The following is a 22,390-nucleotide window of genomic DNA, read 5'->3' as shown; positions in this document are numbered from 1 at the left end:
GGGCCTCATGCATGGGAGGCAAGCACTCTACCACTGAACCACCTTCCCAGACCCCGGCAGTAAAGTTTTCTACCAAAGAAAAAGAAGTTTTGTTTTTATTTTAAATTTCTATCAACATAACCTGCCCTTTATTTTAAAAAATCAATATTATTAATGGTGTAAGAACTCCCACAAAGGTTTCTCAGGCCTCTGGAATGCGTTTAGCCTCGTGCTAATCATATTTATGTCTAATTCTGAGCACTCTTGTTCAAAAAGGTTCCTGTTCCATTCACGGAAATGTCAGACATTTCTTTCTATGATAGAGAAGATTTTGGGACATGTTAGAAGATGTTGAGAGTAGCATGGGTTCTATATTCCTCTCACATCAAGCACTCTCAACAGCACAGAAATGGCTTCAAGCTGGGTGCTGGTGGCTCTCAAGAGGCTGAGATCTAAGGATCTCAGTTCAAAGCCAGCCTGGGCAGGAAAGTCCGTGAGACTCTTATCTCCAATTAACTACCGGAAATGCCAGAAGTAGAGCTGTGGCTTTAGTGGTACATGCTAGCCTTGAGCACCAAAGCTCAGGGACAGCACACAGGCCTTGAGTTCAAGTCCCAGGACCAGCACAGAAAAGAAAGAAAGACAGAAAGACAGAAAGACAGAAAGAAAGAAAGAAAGAAAGAAAGAAAGAAAGAAAGAAAGAAAGAAAGAAAGAAGGAAAAGTATCTTTGTTGTAGATCTTTCCAAAACCTTTAATACATTAGTGTGACTTGTGATCCAATTACTTAACCTTAGCTAACCTCATTTTTTTTCTCTTATGCCTCTGAGCAGCTGGCTTCTTTGATTTTCTGAGTTGTTCCTTTCTTCTGAGAACTTGTGGGATTAGAGCTCCAATTGTCCACAGTCTCAGACCCAGAGACCTAGGGGTGCCATCAGAGGGGATGGAGGGGGGCTGGATTTCCCTCCAATGATGGCCTTGACATTTCCTCCAATCAGCTGTCACCTTTGTGCAGGGAAGCCAGGGATGGGGGCTTATCGGGGCACACTGTTGATTACTAGATTGAGGGGTGTGCGGAGTCCTCGTGGTCACAGAAAAGTCCTCAGAGGTTGGATGGTGGCATCCTGCACAACTTCTTTTCTTCCAGAACTTTCCCAAAGAGCTTGGCCACCTCCAGGGCACAGCCCCAGTGAATTGTGAGCCCGTAGCCACCGTGGCCATAGTTGTGGATGACCTGGGAGAGACAAAAACAAATGGTAGCCAGGTTCTGGGAGCCAGTGATGGTTTACTTCCCTGGGAGATTCAGGAACTTTCTGAGGCATCCTGGGCTTTCCTTGGTGGTTTGGGGAATCTTGGGTGAGCCCCTGGGCCCAGCAATAAGGGGCCCCGGTTCTGTGTGTGGAGATGGAGGACAGCACCCCAGGCTTTTGCCTTGTGGGTACAACATGGGCCTCGGGTCACAGAAGTATCTGCTTGGGGCAGATGAGCCCACCGTCCCCTGGACACAGACGAGGAAGTGTCACTTCAGGAGCCAAGAGTGGGCCCTGTTGCCCTGTCCGGACCTACCTCTGTACTTGCTGATCCTGAGCGAAACCATTCTCTTTCTAGTCGGATCTGGGGACGAACCGGCCGGAAGCCAGTAAATTCACCAACAATTCTTGCTTTCTGGAAAGAAAGAAAAAGTTGGCCATTCTGGCTCTGGATTGTTCTTTTCCTGCTGTCACGACGATGAGGTGGTCCGGAGTTAGCCTTCAGAACCCCGTTGCCATGGTTACCAACACCTTCCCCTCCCCTCTGCCTATTAATCCCCATTTTCCTCAGCCACCACATCCCTCTCCATCACTGCTACCACCGCTACCACCGCCCACCTGTCAGCTCCTCCCTCTACCCCAGCCCCCACCATCACCACTGCCAGTCTGATCAACAGCCTCTTTGGTGACCATTATCATCAACGCCAACCACCACCGCCATCCCCCCCTTCCACCCCGCCATACCACGAAGCAGGCCAACACCAAAACAGACTTCCACAATAAGTGCACCAGCTCACCTGCTCCTTGTGAAGACAGACTAAGATGTTTTGGTTTGGTTTTGTTTTGTGTTTTGGACAGGTACTGGGATTTGAACTCAGAACTTCATTGCTTGGGAGGGAAGCTCACTACTACTTGAGCTATGTACCCAGCCCTATGTTGCTTTAGTTATTTTTTTCAAATACAATCTGGGCTTTCTGTCCAGGCCAATTTGGACTGCAGTCCTCCTATATGCCTTAGAATAACAGGCCTTTCCCTCTGCCTCTGCCTTTTTATTGGTTGAGACAGGGGAGGGGGGTGGAGTCTTATGAATTTTTTGCCTGAACGGATCTTAAACCATAGTCCTCCCCATCTCTGCTTCCCAGGTTCCTAGGATTTCAGGTGTGACTCATAGAACCCAGCTCAGACTGAGTTGTTTTAGAGATGTTATTTCAGGAGGGGTCTTTTTCCTCATGGCCAGTTACATTCATCCATCGGAGGAACAATCTCCCTGTACACTATCAAATTCTGGCAGATGCCCCAGCTCCTTGCTGGAATGGGTCCCTTCCCATGGCTGTCATCTTCAGGACCTCGCTGCCCGAGCCCTGGTCCAGGACACCGATGTCCCCGCCCACCTACCTTCAGCGTGGGCTCCAGGTGGCAGCAGCCCTTCCAGATGGTGGTGTGGTCCTGGCTGCTGCTCACCTCGCTCCAGTTCCCTAGCTGGAAGATGCCACCCAGCGTCAGCGAATGCATCCTACGGGCAAACACGGGGGATCAGGGCAAAGGGAAGCTTGGACAGTTATCACCTCCATCTCTACTGAACCACTACTGCTTCCGGGCCGACCTCTGCCAGCACCAGCCTCATCCCCCTGAACTGCACTTCCTCCTCCTCTCCTTACCATGAGCTATCACCCCTGCACCACGCAGTCAGCATCACCATTGAGATGGCAAAGGCAGCCACACCGCAAACACTGCCATTGAGATTGTCATCTCTGCCATCGGGTCAAACCATCGAAGGTGGCTCAGTGGTAGAGTGCTTGCCTAGCGTGCATGAGGCCCTGGGTTCGATTCCTCAGTACCACATACACAGAAAATGCCAGAAAGTGGCGCTGTGGCTCAAGTGGTAGAGTACAGAGAGGCTCAAGGACAGTGCTCAGGCTCTGAGTTCAAGCTCCAGGACCAGCAAAAAACAAAACAAACCAACAAAAAGGCCCATCTCTACCAGCACAGCCATCCACCCCACTCCACTGTCAACAACACGATCTCCTCCTCAAGCCCAGCCCCCCATCCCAAGAAACACCTCTGCTACCCTCGACGCCGACCAACACACCCTCAGCGTGGTCTTTCCCATCTGTGCCAATAGCTTCTACTGCTGCCATTCTACAACACATCGGGCCTACATCACCACCATTCCATTGCTACAGTGCTCCCACTGATGCCTGCACTCATCAGCTGTCATTCCCACCCCTGCTGCCTCTGACACTACTTCTGGTGACACCATTACTGTCATCCAAATGAATGTTCACCAGGCAGCCCCCAGCCAGGCTCTGGTGGCTCATACCTGGCATGCTAGCTTCTCAGGAGGCTGAGATCTGAGGCTCACAGTTCAAAGCCAACCCAGGCAGAAAAGTCCATGAGATTCTTACCTCCAACGAACCAGTAGAAAACTGGAAGTGGAGTTGTGGCTCAAAGTGGCAGAGTGCTGGCCTTGAGCAAGAGAGCTCAAGGACAGCATCCAGGCTCTGAGTTCAAGCCCCAGGACTGATGAGATGGGGGGGGGAGCAAAGTTTGCTTTCCCAGATGTAGTAAAAGCAATAAACAATCAAAAACACCTCTGGGAGAAGCCAGGCGTGGGCAGACAGGCAGTGGGGCATGGGGAGAGCAGGAAGGTGTGTCTTGTCCCCCCCCCCCCGCAGCAGAGTGTTACCCTGGGATGATGTACGGGGACCTATAGATGCCGCTTCCTGGCTCATGAGTGATAATGAAGTGCTTCATCCATGGGGCCTCCACCTGCGGGTTTGGGACACAGAAATCAGACACATACACACCAAGCCCTGTCAGGAACACCATGTACACACACACACACACACACACACATGCACGTGTGCCCACCATAGGCTTAGCCTTACACATATGCACCCACCCTCCTGGGGCAGCCTGGGTCCAGTGGTGGCCATCCAGGCTCCTAAGCTAGGTTTCCTGGGTTCGAATCCCAATCACATGTGGGCTGCTGTGTGTGTGGACTCCGCTGCCTTAGTGTACTGTCTCTGAATGATGGCGGTGGCGATGTGATGGTGTCTATCTCAAGGGGTGGTGGTGACCACTACCTCCAATCAACCCCGGAAGGTGTGGAGCACGTGCCTGGCCCGGAGGAAACCACACTCACCTTGATGATCTGCCCCCGGCCTGGCTGCAGCAGGGGGTCCGGCTGCAGGGTCCCAGACCACACCCCGGTGCAGTTGATGATCACGTCCACGCCTCCTCTTGCCACCTGGCAGCAACAGCACGCAGATAGATAAGAAACAGCGAAGATCCCCACGCCCCCTCATCCTCTTCTTCCTCCCTCCTGTCTACTCTCTGTGCAACAGTGGCTAGAAGTCCCAGTGAGCAAATCAGATGGACCAGGATCCAAATATCCACTCTGCCATTTACCTAATATCTGATCCTCCCCCCGCAAAAAAATAACTCCTTTATTTCCTCAAGGCTCAGCTCCCCTCATCCCTGCTCCCTTTATAATTATTTTATAGTAGGGATAGTAATGCCTATGTCACAGGCTGCTATGAGAATCCTATGTAACCCTCGATATAAAAGGTACAATGCATCACTCCTGTAATCCCAGCCACTCAGGAAGCAAATGTAAGGAGAAGGACACATCCACAATCCTAGCGATGCCAGAGGCCTATGTGGAAGGCTCTTAGTTTCAGGCCTGCTCAGACAAAAATAAGACCTTATTTGAAAAATTATAAAGCAAAAAATGGCTGAGGGAGTGACTCAAGTGGCAGAGTACCTAGCTGGCAAGGCCCTGAGAAAGAGAGGTGGGGAAGGGCATAGGTAGATCATATCTGGAATCCTAGCTACCCAGGAGGCTGAGATCTGAGGATCAAGGTTCAAAACCAGCTGGGGCAGGAAAGTCCGTGAGCTCTTATCTCCAATGAACCACCAGGAAACCTGAGGTGCTATGGCTTAAAGTGGTAGAATGCTTGCCTTGAGCAAATAGAGCTCAGAGATAGCACCTAGACTCTGAGTTCAAGCCTCAGGACTGGCACAGAACCAATGAAAGAGAGAAAGAGAAAGAAAGAAAGAAAGAGAAAAAGGGTAAGAAGAAAGAAAGAAAAAGAAAGAAAAGCGAGGAGGAGGGAAGGAAGGAAGGAAGGAAGAAATGGATGGAGGGAGGGAGGGAGAAATGGACGGAGGGAGGAAGGGAGAGAAGGAGGGAAAGAGAAGAAGAGAGGAAGGGAGAGAAAAAGGAAGGAGGGAGGGAGGAAAAGAGGAAGAGAGAGGGAGGGAGGGAAGGAAAGAAAGAGAGAGAAAGGGAGGAGGGAAGGAGGGAGGGAGGAAGGAAGCAGATGAAATGATCTGATGCTTGGTAACTCATATTGTGGAAACCTCACAACCTCAAAGGGGTCAGAAGGAAAGGCCAGGTGGGTCGCCATTCACCATTTCATTTCTCATCCTTCTCTCGCCCGCTACGCTGCCCAGACATTGGCTGGAGACTCCCCGTGTCTTGGATGCTTGTCAATGCAAGGATGTAGGAGAAGCATCCAGGCCTGCAACCCAGCACCAGGGCAGCAGCTCCCCTCCCAAATCATGGACACACACGCATACACTGCAATGGACTCCAAACAGCCCTGAGCCAGCCTTTGGGAACCAGGTCTGTGGTGGTCACCCATGAGTCTCCAGGGTCTGACCAGAGCAGGAGGGTCCCGTACTCATCACCGTAGATACCCAGCGCCTCCTGCGAGTAAATCAGCATTCTAATAAATGCTGGGACTGGGACTGAATGAAGTCAGCACAGTCAAGCTCTGGTATGCTACCACTGCCCGACGATGGTGGCTGTTCCTGGCTATTCATGAGGGTGGGGTTGGGCTGCCTTGACCAGGATCCCAGCTGAGTGCCCGCACTCCACAGAAACCTCAATCAGAAGCCATTAAGAAGCATTTGGCAGGGGAGTGTGGCTGAGACTAAAGGAAGAAGCAGATAGCTCTCGAGCCCTAAAACTTAACCTGGGTCATGGGTGAAAATGAGCCCCCACGACCAGCATGATTTCATTCTTTCTTTGTTCTAGGAACCAACATCAAGGCAGATACCTCCAGTGACGAAGCTCTGATTAGTCATCCCTCCCCATCTCCCCTCTTTCCATGCCCTCCCAGCCCTGTAGCTTACCTCCTCCAAAGACTTCACCTTCTGCTGGAAGAATTGCACTCCCCTCTCTTTTAACCTGGAGACATCAGACACATTTTTTTAATGGTTTCTCTGCCCCTCTAACTGAGTGGTGGCATAGGGGACATCTCTGGGGACATTAGTCTCACAGGACACTCCTTGAGAAGATGACTATGTAGTCAGACCCATTCATGAGCTCCTGGCTGGACTAGTGGTCTACAAAAGTTGTCCCCCTCCCTGGGAAACAGCCTTCTGAGATGGGCCAAGCCTTTCAGGGGAGCAGGTGAAGGAGGGACTGAAGGTCATCGGTGAGTCTCAGTGAGAGACTGGGACTCAGACCCAGGCCTCTTCTTTTCCTCCAGTTCTACTGTCACTGCATGGTTTTACAATGTCAAAGGAGATGAGATTCGGGACAGGGGAAAAGGACAAGGTTGAGCCCAGGCCAAAATTAGAAGCTGGGCTCAGGACACCCACTGCTACATCCAAAAGTTTTAGATGACAGCTGGATGGATGCCAGAGGCTCATGCCTGCCATTTTAGCTACTCAGGAGGCAGGGATCTGAGGATCCACTGTTTGAAGCCAGCCTGAGGCAGAAAAGTCTGTGAGACTCTTACCTCCAATGAACCAGAATAATGGTGAAAGTGGAGATATGGCTCAAGTGGTAGAATACTAGCCTTGAGGGAAAACGCTAAAGGACAGGCCCTAAGTTCATGCACACACACACACACACACACACACACACACACACAAGGTACCTTATTATTTGCAGATGATATAAAGATATCTGGAAGGCTTAAGAGAATTTATTTTAAGCTATTGCACAAGAATGAGGTTTCTGGATGAAGTTGCCAATAAATATGATGTATGAAAAGCTGTCCAGGTTATTCTGACACCCAGCCAGGTACAGAACAATGGCTTCCACTCATAGTAGCTGTCAGGACCAAGGACAGCACCCACCCCTGGCCTCAGGGTTTTCCTCCATAAGCTTGGGGAAAACCAGTCAACACAGAAAAATCCCACAACCACTCTTTCCCAGAGAATGGCCCCTTCTTAAAGCCTTACCTTTCGGTCAGCCACTGCAGATAGAATTGCCCCTCCAGAATCAGGCTTGTGTGGAACCAGCCGTAGCTAGAGTCACAACAGGCAAAAGGTAGCAAGCAATCAAGGTCAGCACCAGCCATATTGGAAGAGATGGAGGTGGGTCGCCAAAGGCTGGGGCCAGAACCACCAGCTGACGTCCAAGAGGTGGGGAAGGAGGGTGGGGGACAGGGAGCGATCTTCAGTTCAACACAAGGAGAATGCTTCTAGCAGAGGGCGCTAGCACAGGCAGTGGGTGTGAATGGATCTTGGATGTGCCTGGTAGAAGGGGCTCAGGCATGGGGTAGGGGGAGGAGAGGACTTCAGGCTGCGGAGGGAAGAGGAGGAAGGTCCACAAAGGCTGGGCTGGAGTCTCAGGGGCTGACCTGGGAAGTCATTTGATCTCCTAAGAACTGGGACCTGGGTGTGGGTGTGTGGGGGGCAAGTCCTTAGGTAATCAGGGAGCTTTCTGGAAAGGGATTGTGGGACCCACATACACACCCATCCTCAGTCTCTGCTTCCTGACTTGCGATATGAATTGATCTGGGACACAGTCCTGTCCTGATAAGCCCCCTGCCCCTTTCCCAGAGGGCCTAACTCGTGACTTTGGATTTGAACCTCAAGAACCATAGGATAAAATAAACCTATTTTTAAACCTATAAGCAGCTCGTGTTGGGTGCTTTATTACTGTTATGCAAATCTGACTGATACGCAGAGCTTCTGGGCTTGTACTGTGTGACTCCATGTCAGCCCAAAGCCCCCTGTGGGTGGGGCCTCTGTGAGGAGCTGGACAGAGTGCCAGGAGACCCGGGCCAGGGGCGCTAGATGAAATGGGAGTTTGGTGCCTCCATCTTCTGCTGTTTTCTAGATAGTTCTGCCTGGATCGGGTGCCCCCGCCCCTTTGTATGTGACAATAACCTTACCTGTAATCAGGGAACAACTCCAGCTCTCTAGGGGTGAGCTTCCGAAATCCCAGAACTATGTCTTTCCAGGGAGGGTCCTGAAGAGGAAGGAGAGAAGAGCATCCTTCACTAGCTCTCGATGATGATGATGATGATGATGATGATGATGATGATGATAAAAAGTTTATATAATGCTTGCCATGCCTAAGATACGTACTGTTCCAGGCAGTTCCTTACATGGATTCCCTTCATCTTCGCAGCAAAGCCATTGGGGATGAATGTCATACTTTTTCCCCAGTAGAAAAAGTGAGGCTTAGAGAGAGGTTAAGTAACTTGCCCAAGGTCACACAGCTCATAAATGGTGCAGCAGAGATTTGAACCCACACTGTTTAAAGCCCAGGTGACTCTAAGAGTCAGAGGACTGAGTGGTTGAGTCAAGGTAAGAAATAGGGGAGAAATGGGGACCACGTGAGGCTCCCCAAAAGGGTGGTGCAGGAGGCATTGGGGCACATGGGCTCTGCTCACCCGGGAGGAGACCCCCAGCCTCGCCCCTGACTGCCTTGCAGCCTCTGAGCCTCCGCTGCCTTCTTTGTATCATGCAGTCAATGAATAACCATTCGTGGGTCCATGGGACGGAAACGATAATGGGGACAAGGCTCTAAGCCCAGTGCTCAACGCTGAGAAACCGTGAGATCTGGCCTGGGGTGCGTGCTTCTTATTACACCATGCTATCCTTCTCAGTAGCCTGAGTGTAAGTAACCTCAAAGGCCGGGGGCATGCTGGACACCCTAAATCACAGGCTGTCTAGGACCGCACCCCAGCTCTGCCTCTGATGAGCTTTGTGGCTTTGGGTAAGTTGCCGCAGTGCTCTGAGCCTCTGTTTCCTCATCTGCAAGGTGGGGGGAAGGGCGACGTGGACTTGCTGGCTGCTGCCACAATGAAGGGAGTTATTAGTATAAAGTAGCCATAGCTGCATCTGGCACAGGTTTTTGGTGGTCTGTCTGTCTGTCTGTCTGTCTGTCTTTCCCCACTCTCTCTGTGCCAGTACTAAGGCTTGAACTTAGGGCCTGGTGCTGCTTCTCCAGGCTAGTGCTCTACCACTTGAGCCACACCTCTACTTCTGGCCTTATCTTTATTTCTTATTTTGTTTTATTTTATTGGTGCCAGTCCTGGAGCTTGAATTCAGGGCCTGGGCACTGTCTCTGAGCCTTCCCCCCCAAAAAAAATCTAGTGAATAGGGCTGGGAAAGTGGCTCAGTGGTAGAGTGCTTGCCTTGCATGCATGAGGCCCTGGGTTCGATTCCTCAGCACCACATAAGCAAAAAGAAAAAAGCCGGAAGTGGCGCTGTGGCTCAAGTGGTAGAGTGCTAGCCTTGAGCTGAAGAGCTGAGGGACAGCGCCCAGGCCCAGAGTTCAGGCCCCATGCCCGGACCCCCCCCCAAGAAAAATCTAGTGAGTATTCTACCACTGGAGCCACAGCTCCACTTCTGGCTTTTTGGTGGTTCATTGGACATAAGAGTCTCACAGACTTTCCTGCCCAGGCTGGTTTCCAACTGTGATCCTCAGATCTCAGTTTCCTGAGTAGTAGATTTACAGGCATGAACAACCAGTGCCAGGCTTTTTGAGTCTATCTTGAAGAAGAGCCCTGGGATTTCCTGGGACACTTGGTATTTGGGGGTTCAATAATAAAAGCCACTACTGCGGGACATGTAAGTGTTTTGCCTGCACCAACCAAAGTCTCATGTCCTCTACCCACATCCAACAAGCTTGTTGGTATCTGCCAAATTATAATAACATTAGAAACAAGCAAACAAGCAAAATCTGTGTGTATGCAGTACATATCACAATGAGATATACATATAACAAAAATATGTATATGTTTTCAAGAGAGGGCGCTTTGCCATTGTGCCTGCGTTTACTTATCGTTTGTTTTTGTTTTGTTTTGTTTTGCAGTACCTGGGCTTGAATACAGGGCCTTGAACCTGTTCGGATAGCATGATGTCACTTAACTATGTCCCTAGCTGGAAAAACAATTTTTGTTGTTGTTGTTGGTTGTAGGGCTTGAACTCTGGGCCTGGGCGCTGTCCATTAGCTCTTCAGCTCATGGGCTAGTGCTCTACCACTTGAGCCACAGTGCCACTTCTGGCTTTTTCTGCTTACGGGTACTGAGGAATCGAACCCAGGGCCTCATGCATGCAAGGCAAGCACTCTACCACTGAGCCACCTTCCCTGCCCCAACAATTTTTTTTGTAAAGCACAAGCAGAATTTAAAGTGATGGGTTAAGAACATAGCTCAAGTTGGTAGAGCACTTGCCTAGCATGATGAAAGGCTGTGGGTTCAATCCTGGCACCAAAGAATTAAATGCAAAGAAAGCCAAATACACTAAATTAGCTAAGTGATCCTAGCGACCTGTGGTGACACAAACCTATAGTTGCAATACTCCAGAAGCTGAGGTAGAGAATCACTTGAGCCCCAGGCATCCCAAACTAGCCTGGACTACATAGAAGGCTTTGTTCCTCCTCTTGAACCCCACCCAAAGAAATAAATAAGACTAAACTCAAATAAAGTGAAGCTAATTTCAGCCCTAGAGTCTGGAGCTTAGGTGATTTCAGGTGTTTCTGGGCCCTTGTTCTTCCTTGGCTGTGACTTCTCAAGGTCAAGTACCCACCGGAACGGCTTCGCGGAAGAGGTTGTAGCCTGAGACCAGGGCCAGGCCCATTTGCTCAGCGTTGGGAGAATGCATATGGCTCAGGAGATAGTCAAAGGTCTGCCGGTTCCACTCCCTAGAAGGGAAGGGCCCACAGGATCTCAGCTTGCCATGGGACTCAGGCATCCCCATGTGACTCCTGTAATGTCCCTTCTTCTCCTCCCCTCCCCCCCCCACACTCCCCATTCCCAGGCTGGACAGCAGAGGGGAGAGGAGGTACAGAGCTGGGAGCCTTTGGGATGCATCTCCTGCTGGCTCTCAGCAGCCCCTAGGCCTCACTGTAGGCTCTACGCTGTCTTCCCAGGCAGCCTGGCTCTGGGATCCCTCCACTGCTCACTGCGCGGCCCACTCTGGCTTGCTTCTTTCAGATGTTTGACCTCTACATCCTGGGCACAAAAGCTCAACTACATTTCTTCTACTCGCTGGCCCGCACAGAGGTGGGACTGTGTGATATGAGACTACACAGGGAGCCAGGCACCGGTGGCTCACGCCTGTCATCCTAGCTACCCAGGAGGCTGAGATCTGAGGATCGCAGTTCAAAGCCAGCCCGAGCAGGAAGGTTTATGAAACTCTTATCTCCAATGAACAACCAGAAAAATGGAAGTGGAGGGGCTGGGAAGGTGGCTCAGTGGTAGAGCGCTTGCCTTGCATGCATGAGGCCCTGGGTTTGATTCCTCAGCACCACATATGCAAAAAGGAAAAAAAAAGAAAAATGGAAGTGGAGCTGTGGCTCAAGCGGTAGAGCACTTGGTTTGTTTGAGATATTATTCTCTAGAAGGTTCAGCTGTGAAGGCACCTGGCAGTTTCTAAGCTGACATAGTGACCTTTGCATCTTCCACGTCACCTGCTTAGTTTTCTGGATTCATTGATGCCGAGGTGTCCTGAGGGCCACCCAGTGCAGGGGGCGAGGTGGAGAAAGCCCCCTCTGTTCCCCCATGTCTCTGACATAGCAGAGGGCGTAGTCAGCATGATTTCCTGTTTCTTGTTTTGCTCTTAGAGACAGGGTCTTGCTACATAGCTCAGCCTAGCCTCGAACTACACGGTCAGGTATCCTCCAGCCTCAACATCCTTCATGGCGGGGACTGTAATCCACTTCTGGTTCATTAGTTGTGTCTTCCTTCTCCTCCTCTTTTTCTTCCTCTTTCTACTCTTCCTTTTCCTCCTTCACTCCTTAAGCCTCCTCTTCCTTCTCTTCTTGCTCCTGCTCTTTCTCTTCCTCCTCTTCCTCCGCCTCCTCCTTCCTCTCTTTCTTCTCTTTTCCTTTTTTTCTTTTTGGCAGTGCTTGGGTCTGAACTCAGGGCTTCAAGATTGCTGGGCAAGTGCTCTACCACTTGAGACACATTGGCAGCCTTTTTTTTTTGTCGATCGTGGGGCTTCAACTCTGGGCCTGGGTGCTGTCCCTCAGCTCTTCAGCTCAAGGCGAGCGCTCTACCGCTTGAGCCACAGCGCCACTTCCAGTTTTCTAGTGGTTTATTGGAGATAAGAGTCTCATGGACTTTCCTGCCCAGGCTGGCTTTGAACCGCGATCCTCAGATTTCAGCCTCCTGAGTAGCTAGGATTACAACAGCTTTTTTTTTGTTCTTATTGTTGTTTACTATGATTATTGTATTGTTGTTATTATTATGTGCCCTCCTGGGGCTTAAGCTCAGGGCCTGGGTACAGTCCATGTTTGTTTGTTTTTTGTTTGCTAGCACTCTACCGCTTCAGCCACAGCTCCACTTCTGGGTTTTGGGTGGTTCAATGAAGATAAAAGTTCTCACAGTCTTTCCTGTATGGGCTGACTTCAAACAAACGTCAGATGTCAGCCTCGAGGGGAGCTAGGATTACCGGCATGAGCCACCTGCTCCTATCTATACTTTCACTATTTTTAGGTATGGATTTTTACCCAGGGTCAGCCTCAGTCCTAGATTCTCCTATCTACAGCCTCCATCTAGCTGAGATCCTAGTTATGCGCATGCCACCACACCAGGCTTATTGATTGAGATAGAGTCTTGTTAACTCTTTAACTAGATTAGCCTCAAACTGCCTTCCTCTCAGTGTCCACCTCCCGAGTAGCTGGGATGACAGGCATGAACCACTGCACCCAGCCTAGAATTTTCTTCCTATGTCAGATCAGAGCTTCCACAAAGGACATGTTCTTGGTGATGCACAGCTTAACGGGAGGGTCCCCTCTGCAGCCTTCACCTTGCGGGTGCCCAGGTCTGCCCTCGGGACCCACACTCACATCTCCTGGGGGTCGCTGGGGGTAGAGAGATAGGGCTGCCAGAGGCCAGCAGCTACATCGGTGGTGGTGAGTGGGGTGAAGCGGTCGGCGTAGACCTCGATGTCCAGCGGCTGCAGGACGGAGTGGTAGCGCTCATGAATGCACAGGGCGGTGGAGAGCCCGATGACCCCCGCTCCGATCACCACCGCACGCATCGGACCGGTCTGCAAGCAGGAAGGGGAGATTGTAGTGTTGTATTCTCTCTATGGCTTCCATCATTGTCCTGGTCATCAACAACATCTCCTGATTGCTGAGAGTACCAAGCACTGCCAAGCCCTTTATGTCTGTCTATCTGTCTGTCTGTGTACATATATATATATATATATATATATATATTTTTTTTTTTTTTTTGCCAGTCCTGGGGCTTGAACCCAGGGCCTAGCCACTGTCCCTGAGCTGCTTTGACTCAAGGCTAGTGCTCTACCCCTTGAGCCACAGCACCACTTTTGGTTTTTTCTGAGTGGTTTATTAGAGATGAGTCACACAGACTTTTCTGCCCATCTGGCTTCAAACCCCAGTCCTCAGATCTGAGCCTCCTGAGTAGCTAGGATTACAGGCATGAGCCAGTGCTCAGCCCCAACACTTTTTTTTTTTTTTTTTGTCGGTCGTGGGGCTTGAACTCTGGGCCTGGGTGCTGTCCCTCAGCTCTTCAGCTCAAGGCGAGCGCTCTACCACTTGAGCTACAGCGCCACTTCCGGTTTTCTGGTGGTTTATTGGAGATAGGAGTCTCACGGTCTTTCCTGCCCAGGCTGGCTTTGAACTGCGATCCTCAGATCTCAGCCTCCTGAGTAGCTAGGATTACAGGCGTGAGCCACCAGCGCCCGGCATCCCCAATACTTTTTATATGTGGTCATCAAGACCCAACTATTTTCCCACTTAGCGGATAGAGGCACAGAGAAACAAAGTGCTTGGCCAAAGTCACACAGTGACAAGTAACAGCTTTTGCTGGAGAACTTTCTGGATGCTCCCAAACCTTAGGCTGGGGACATAAATGGTTTGGCAGAACCCCCGGTCACCTGTACACTGGGTCATCTGTGGTTAGAACAATGTGTTCTGGCTTCGAATCTTAGATCTCAGCCTGGCCACCCACTAGTCGTTAACCTTGGGCAAAAACTTCATGAACTTCCAAAAACTTCATGAACTTCAATTTCTTGCAACGGGGAGCTCAGAGGATGGGCAGGCTACTTCACATGATGTCAAATCAAGGGGAGGTGAAGTAACTCGCTCGCTGACTTTTGTGTGTAACTACTGGGCACCAGTTCCAGGGCTGTGTCTTACATGCATCATTTGATCTCAGTCTTCCAATATTCTGAGGTACGGGCTGCTATGTTGAATCCCATTTCACAGATTAAGGAAACTGAGGCTCAGAGAGGTGGAGTGACTTACTTGAGTCCACACAGCCAAGTAGGGGCGCCGCTGGGAGGATTGAGTTCCAAGCCGTACCGACTGCACCCCTACTGGGTGCTAAACTGGCAGCTAGCTGATGCCGAGAGCAGCTTAGAACTGGGTCTTCCAGCACAGAACTTGGCCTGCTTTAGGCCGGCTGGGCCCTCAGAAGTTTATTATAAGGCCAGCAGCTTTTGACCTTGAACTTCTCTGCTGGCTCCTGCTAAGGCAGGACAAGAGGACTGTCTGTGCCCGGAAGGGCCAGATTTAACTTTTCCTCCTTTTTCTTCTGCCCTCCATAGACCCGGCTCCTGGCAACTCGGGCCTCTGTGGTCCTGAACAGCAGGACATTCTCAACACGGCCTAGTTTTGCAAAGGGGGAAAATGGCTCCAGCCCGAGAGAGCTGGACTCAGCCGGGGTTTCAGAAGCCAAGTTGGACATCGAATCAACAAACAGAAAGGTATCGTTCTTCTAGACTGTTCTCCTTCCAGCTTGAAGCCTAGACTTGGATGCTGAGGGGTTGTCTCCTCCCTTGTCTCCTCCCTTCCCCTTTCTCCTGCACTTTGTCTCAGGACATGTGACCCCCCACCCCCCTCATCTGTAAGACAGTACTAACCACAATTTCCCAGGTTATCTCGAGATGAAATGATGAGTTCAGTTACAAGGTCTAGCATAATTGAAGCCCTACATTCAATCTCAGTGTGCACACTAGTGTGTGTGTGTGTGTTCCACAAAGGTTCCCAATTCAGTGCCTGGCACACAGTAGGTCCTCTGCACACAGTAGGTTTTCCTCTGTCCCCTAACATCCTGAAAAATCTCAGTGGGAAAACAGTCTCAAGGAAGAAGGAGAAGACAGGTCAGAGCTAGTGGGACTTCTGGATTACTGTGTGATCTTTGCCAGATTCTTTCACTCTCTGCGCCTCCTGACTGCATCATCTCTGGAGAGCTGGTCATTCTTTTTTTTTTTTTTTTTGTCGGTCGTGGGGCTTGAACTCTGGGCCTGGGCGCTGTCCCTCAGCTCTTCAGCTCAAGGCGAGCGCTCTACCACTTGAGCTACAGCGCCACTTCCGGTTTTCTGGTGGTTTATTGGAGATAGGAGTCTCACGGTCTCTCCTGCCCGGGCTGGCTTTGAACCGCGATCCTCAGATCTCAGCCTCCTGAGTAGCTAGGATTACAGGCGTGAGCCACCAGCGCCCGGCAGCTGGTCATTCTTTTATATCAATAGTAACTAAAGGACTCTCCTGTATTTTCAGAAATCCCTATGAGTCAGGTACTGGTGGCTCATGCCTGTAATCCTAGCTATTCAGAAGGCTGAGATCTGAGGATTGCAGTTCAAAGCCAGCCCAAGTGGGAAAATCCAGGAGACTCTTATCTCCAATGAACCACTCAGAAAACCAGAAGTGGTGCTGTGGCTCAAGGGGTAGAGCACTTGCCTTGAGCTGAAGAGCTAAGGGACAGCGCCCAGGCCCAGAGTTCAAGCCCCACGATTGACCAAAAGAAATAAAAAATCCCCATGATAAAAATGCTAGAAATGGGGCTGGGAAGGTGGCTCAGTGGTAGAGCACTTGCCTTGCATGCCTGAGGCCCTGGGTTCGATTCCTCAGTACTACATAAACAAAAAGAAAAAAGCCGGAAGTGGCGCTGTGGCTCAAGTGGTAGAGCACTAGCCTTGAGCTGAAGAGCTGAGGAACAGCGCCCAGGCCCACAGTTCTGGCCCCACGACCAGACAAAAAAAAAAAAATGCTAGAAATGGGGGTGGGTGAGACGCTGACAGTAACAACTGAACAGGACCTCCCAGCCTAACTCTTGCACTCACTAGTTAAGTCCCTCTGATTGACTGGGTGATGGGTCCCCAACCTCTCCAGTTTGCCCTGGATTAAGGGTGTTCTCAGGATCAAGACGGAGAGACCTCAATGAGCTAGGTAGGATAAGTTGGTCGGTCCTAACTGAGCCCTGGTTTCCTCTTTGATAGATCTTTCCAGGGTAGCAAAGCCTGCCCCTTAGGGCCTCTACCCCTCCTCACTCCCAGCATATCAGCCGGCAGGAATTTGATCTTGTTCTTTGCCCCATCCCCAGGCCTATATTAGTGTTAAGCAAGGCCTGGTTGCACAAATGGAGTTCTTAGGAGGATTTAAAAAAAAAAGTAACCAGTGCCAAAAGAAGCTGGGACATGGGTCAGAAGTGGAGTACTTGCTTAGCAAGCATGAGGCCCTGAGTCCAGACTATAGAACAACTAAAAGAAAACAATCCTAAAATAATTAAAAATAGCCAGGCACCAGTAGCTCACGCCTGTAATCCCAGCTACTCAGGAGGCTGAGAGCTGAGGTTCATGCTTCTAAGCCAGCCTGGGCAGGAAAGTCCATGAGACTCTTATTGCCAATGAACCACCAGAAAACCAGAAGTGGTACTGTGGCTCAAGTGGTAGAGGGTTCGCCTTGAGCTGAAGAACTGAGGGACAGCTCCCAGGCCCCAAGTTCAAGCCCCACAACCGACAAAAAAGAGAGGCGGAGGGCATGGTTCAAGTAGTAATGTGTTTGCTTAAAGAGTGTGAGGTAGGCGGGGCCCTTGTGGCTCATGCCTGTAATTCTAGTTACACAGGAGGCTGACAGCTGAGGATCACAGTTCAAAGTGAGCTTGGGCAGGAAAGTCCATGAGACTCTTATCTCCAATGGACCACTAGAAAACTGGAAGTGGCTCTGTGGCCCAAGTGGTAGAGTGGTTGCCTTGAGCTGAAGAGCTGAGGGACAGCGCCCAGGCTCCAAGTACAAGCCCCACGACTGACAAAAAAAACAAAAAAAGATGAATGCACCATGTGTCACATTTGCATTTTCCCAAACCCCAAAGGTACCTTTTAGAGGAATTTTTAATATATAGGTGAGAATAGAATTGCAAAAAAGAAAAAGAAAAAAAATCATAGCTTTCAGTCAATTACATGGAGAGAAATACACACATACACACACACAGGAAATGAATCACGTTCCATACTTTCTGTAGCAACTTCACATGAGATTCTGAATAGAATTGGGAGCCCTTTTGTAGGACCTGGCAGAGCCAGCCAGCCTCAGGTAAATCACTCATGCAAGTGAGCAATGAACTTCTGCACCCACATGCAGCGAGTTTGGCTTCTGAGTCAACTGTTTCCTTGTTGCTGTGGTTAATGTTTTCATTTGTCCCCATTTGTGTGTGTGTGTTTGTACACACGCCTGTATTGGGGCTTGAACTCAGGGCCATAGCATTGTTCCCTCAAGGCTGGTGCTCTACCACTTGAACCACGACTCCACATTCCAGCTTTTTTTTGTTAGTCGTGGGGCTTAAACTCTGGGTCTGGGCACTGTCCCTCAGCTCTTCAGCTCAAGGCTAGTGCTACAGTGCCACTTCTGGTTTTTCTGGTGGCTTATTGGAGATAAGAGTCTCACAGACTTTCTTGCCTGGGCTGACTTTGAACTGTTATCCTCAGATCTCAGGCTCCTGAGCTGAGTGTGAGCCACTGGCACCCGGCTTTATTCCAGCTTTTAGATGGTTAACTGGAGATAAGAGTCTCCCGGATTTTCCTGCCTAAGCTGGCTTCAAACTTGAACTTCACATCTCAGTCCTCTAAGTGGCTATGATTATAGGCACAAGCACTGGTACTGGTTTTGTGTCCATTTTATACCAATAACTGCAACCAAGCAAATATAAAGTGTGTATGCAGGGAGGTGAAGCAGCTGAGGTTCTTACGTGTGTCACTGTGTGTGTTGCACGTGTGTGTGAGCGAGAGAGATTATAATATCTTGCAAGCTCAGTGGAGCAAGGAAACCAATGCCTTTTGTTTCTGTCATACGAAGATTCTGGATAGACACAATCCCTCACCCCGGCTCTCTCCACCGCTCAAGGAGCTCAGAATAATTATTACAGTCTAGGTGTCCAAGATTGAGATTCAGAGAGGGAAAGCCAGTCACCCCAGGTGACAGAGCTAGGACGATGGTGCTCAGGGCTGACCCAGTTCCTCTCCAGCTTTGCAGACTGCACACTAGAAATATTTAGGCAGCTGGCAGTAAGCTGAACAGGAATTCTCTTTTCTTTCTTTCTTTCCTTCCTTCCTTCTTTCTTTCTTTCTTTGTCTCTCTCTCCCTTCCTTCATTCACTCCTTCCTTCCTTCCTTCCTTCCTGCCTGCCTGCCTGCCTGCCTTCCTTTTTTTTTCCTTGTCTTTTGGTCTTGTCTGAGTTTGTCTATGACCTTCTTGTCCCCAGAAAACCAGCCTCTGAGGCCGCTTCTGTCTTTAGCTGCTCTGTGCTCACAGCAAAGAATGTGAAAGACTTCTAAGGAAACCAAAAAATCTGCTGGGCTTATACCTGTCATCCTAACTATTCAAGAGGCTGAGATCTGGAAAGGGCTGGAAAGTCTGAGACACTCTTATTTCCTAGGAATCACCTGTCTGCCTCCCCCCCCCCTCGCCCCCAAAAGTGCCAGAAATGAAGCTGTGACTTCAGTGGGCAGGTATCAGCCTTCAGAGAAAAAAAGTTTCAGGGACAAAGCATTCACCCAGGGCCCAAATTCAAGCCTTAGGACCAACACAATAGACAGACAGACAGACAGACAGACAAGAGTTGAGTCACGATCCCATGTTTCAGGTGGGAAAAAGAGGGTTGAAGATAAGAAATTACTTACCTGCAAATGCCCACCTGACTCCAGGGCTAGAGCTTTACCTCTCTGGGGAGACCGTTGCCCACAGCCAGGTTTGTCTTCTCTGTATCTAATGCTGAGCCTGGTCTGTTGACCCTGGGACGATCCTGTGTCCTTCTACCCTCCTCCTCTCCCCCTCAAAAGTGTACTGGTGTCACTCACCCCACGTAGCCGACCTGTGGAGGAACGTGGCAGCTTCTGGGGTGCAGGGTCCTGTTTCCTGCAGGAAAACTCCTTTTTTTCGAGGTAGGGTGTAGGGGGAAGCCTTCTGACTTCAATCCTTCTGTCTGACAGCCAGCAGAACAGCACACTGGGGTCAAAGTCTAAATTGTGGACCCTAGGGTAGCAGGGGGTGGGGCTGACCAGCCCTGGGCTGACCTGGACTTAGCGCGACCAGCCAGGAGACCTCTCCTCTCCTTGCTCCAAGTCACTGAAAAGTTGCCTGACTTTTCTGGCTGATCCCAAGTCCCTGGGGACAGGCTTTGCGGTGGGGGGGGGGAGGGGAGGAGGAAGGGAGGGAGGGAGGGCTTTCTCTCAGGGCACAAGGAAGTCTGTCTCTCTGGCCAGCTGGAGACGATCTTCTTTCTGTCTTCGTCCTGTTGGCAGAGGGGAGGGCAGATCCCTGGGCTGCTTGTGAGCCTGGCCTGCAGCATGGGGGGGGGGTCACCAAGCAGCCCCTGAGTGGGAGACAGGCCAAGCTGGCCAGCCCACTGCTATCCTGCAACACTGGACAGATAAGGTCAAGGAGGGACTTAAGGAGGCAGCTATTTGGGCTGGGAGGATGTGTGGCTCATTGCTTTCCTTCCCCTCCTTCCCTTTCCCCCTTCCCTCCCTCCCTCCGTCCCTCCCTCCTTCCCTTCTTTCCTTTCTTCCTTCCTTCCTTCTTTTCTTTCTGTGCTGGAATGGGTCCTGAACTCAGGGCCTAGGAGTTATTCCCTAGCTTTTTTATGCTGAAGGCTGGAACTTTATCACTTGAATCATAGCTCCACTTCCAGCTTTTTAGTGGTTAATTGAGTCTCATTAACTTTTCTTCCTGGGCTGGCTTTGAACCATGATCTTCAGATCTCAGTCTTGAGCATGGCTAAGATTACAGGAGTGAGCCACCAGTTCCTGGCTCTGTTTTTGTGTCTTTCTATAAGCTATTCACCTGGCTGACACCTTGGAATCCAGGATGGACAGCACTGACGATGGGGGCCTGGGAAGGTGGCTCAGTGGTAGAGTGCTTACCTTGCATGCTTGAGGCCTTGGGTTAGATTCCTGAGCACCACATAAGCAGAAAAAGCAGAAGTGGTGCTGTGGCTCAAGTGGTAGAGCTGAAGAGCTGAGGGACAGTGCCAGGCCCAGAGTTCAGGCCCTTTGACAGACAAAAAAAAAAAAAAAAGAAGAAGAAAGGATGGAAGGAATTGCCAATAAGGAAAGGAACTAGAAGTTTGTTCAGAAAGGACCACCACCCCCTACCCCCAGGTAACAATTACTTGTTGCCTGCCTCAAGGGATGACAGAAATAACAACTTCTCCAGAATCTCCTTTAAAAGCTGCTTTTGCTGGGCCTTGGAATTAAAGCAAGAGAAAAGCTTGACATCTCTGCCTCCATTTCATAACTGTAGCTACAGTAAACTATTCTCTCTGCACTCAATTGGCAATCAACTTGGAATCTGGGAAGGACAGATTATCTTTATGAGGGCCAGTCAAAATCACCCTTAAGGACAGACCACCCACCAGGCATCTATGTCTTCTTGATGGTAAGGAGTGCTGACAGTGCTAGCAATTCTCCAGAATTCTCCCCAAACAAATACTAAGATAATGACCAACCATGCCATACTTTGGCCAAGACTGTTTAATCATCATAAATCGTCCCTTCCCCTGCCTCCCCCAGCCCCCCAATTCTTTGTCTATAATACCTGAAGCTCATGTCTGTAGCCTAAAACACACATAAAGAGGAACTAAAGTGCTGTCTTCATGGCATGCTCATGCTGTGATATAAAATCTCCTTTCCCTGCTCTTCACCTGAGTCTTTACTTGGCTGACAAGGGCAAGTGGAAGTCCTGGAGTTTGGGCCTGGGGTCCAAAATTCCAGTTTCTAGACACTTAGAAGCAAAGCTTTCAAATCCTAGGCCTGGAGCATACTAGGTAAGCACCCTACTACAAAACTAGCCTCCTCCACAAGCAAACCAATTTTTTTTGGTTGGTTATGGGGCTTGAACTCAGGGGCTGGGCTCTGGTCCCTGAACCTCTTTGTGCTCACAGCTAGTGTTTTACTACTTGAGCCACAGCACCACTTTTTCTGGTATTTTCTGTTTGTTTTTGTCGGTCGTGGGGCTTGAACTCTGGGCCTGGGCACTGTCCTTGAGCTCTTCAGCTCAAGATTAGTGTTCTACCACTTGAGCCACAGTGCCACTTCTGGTTTTCTGGTGGTTCACTGGAGGTAAGAGTCTCATGGACTTTCCTTCCGGGCTGGCTTTGAACTGCAATCCTCAGATCTCAGCCTCCTGAGTAGCTAGGATGACAAGCCTGAGTCACCGGCGCCCGGCTAGCAAACTAATTTTTAAGTGCATACAATAATCTCAGGAACCTCAATCAAATCCCCAAGGATGGGCCTAATCTTTGCTCACTTGTATGCTGAATGCTTAGTATTTAGTAGAAGCTCAACAAATGGTTCATAAATGAATGAGTAAACGAATTGAATTTCTGCAAAGTCTAGCAAGAATTCCTTTATTTCTGAGTCATTGCACGCATCATCCCCTGAAGAGTCTGGACCACTTAGTCCACAGGCCTCAGTTTTCCCACCCTGGTCAGCTCCGCAGGCCGACTTCCGGAGGCGGTCCTCATCGTGGCCACGCCCCCGCCCGGATACCCAAGGCCAATTGAGGCAAGCGAGAGCCGGCCCGCAGCTTCCTCTTCGCGTGCGCAGTGTTCCGCCCCGCCCCTTCGGCCCCGCCCCTCCTTCCATGCCCTCCTCTGCCTATTCCGTCCCGCCCTCTCCTCCCTGCCCCGCCCCTCACCGTCCGCTCGGCTCCGCCCCTCCA

The 22,390-nt window shown here is 50.3% G+C and overlaps 1 protein-coding gene across 2 annotated transcripts; it reads right to left on the bottom strand.

Moving 5' to 3' along the window:
- Positions 1-710: 710 nt before the first annotated feature.
- On the bottom strand, positions 711-19,676 carry Dao (D-amino-acid oxidase). 2 transcript variants are annotated; one of them, XM_013014531.1, is made up of 11 exons: positions 19,528-19,676; positions 13,277-13,479; positions 11,014-11,128; positions 8,367-8,443; positions 7,429-7,494; positions 6,370-6,424; positions 4,373-4,477; positions 3,914-3,996; positions 2,623-2,740; positions 1,544-1,642; positions 711-1,211 (listed from the first exon to the last, which is right to left on the bottom strand). In XM_013014531.1, the coding sequence occupies exons 2-11, from the start codon at positions 13,468-13,470 to the stop codon at positions 1,080-1,082; spliced, it is 1,044 nt and encodes a 347-aa protein (XP_012869985.1). In that variant the 5' UTR covers positions 13,471-13,479; positions 19,528-19,676; the 3' UTR covers positions 711-1,079. The 2 variants fall into 2 exon arrangements, with proteins under 2 accessions (XP_012869985.1, XP_012869986.1); XM_013014532.1 differs by lacking the exon at positions 19,528-19,676 and adding an exon at positions 19,351-19,488.
- Between the last annotated feature and the right edge of the window lie 2,714 nt (positions 19,677-22,390).

The sequence above is a fragment of the Dipodomys ordii genome, unplaced genomic scaffold (assembly GCF_000151885.1).
Source record: "Dipodomys ordii isolate 6190 unplaced genomic scaffold, Dord_2.0 Scaffold23, whole genome shotgun sequence".
NCBI lineage: Eukaryota > Metazoa > Chordata > Mammalia > Rodentia > Heteromyidae > Dipodomys > Dipodomys ordii.
Note: the sequence above shows the minus strand (reverse complement) of the source record. Positions and strands in the feature narration are given on the sequence as shown.

Bases quoted from the DNA above. Each gene is read 5' to 3' on its own strand.
- Dao (XM_013014531.1), bottom strand. From the start codon at position 13,470: ATGCGTGCGGTGGTGATCGGAGCGGGGGTCATCGGGCTCTCCACCGCC. The intron at 11,129-13,276 runs GTGAGTGTGGGT...CTTCCCTTCTAG, and splicing joins CCCAGCGACCCCCAGGAGAT to GGAGTGGAACCGGCAGACCT. The intron at 4,478-6,369 runs GTAAGCTACAGG...TGTTGCTGCCAG, and splicing joins AGGTGAAGTCTTTGGAGGAG to GTGGCAAGAGGAGGCGTGGA.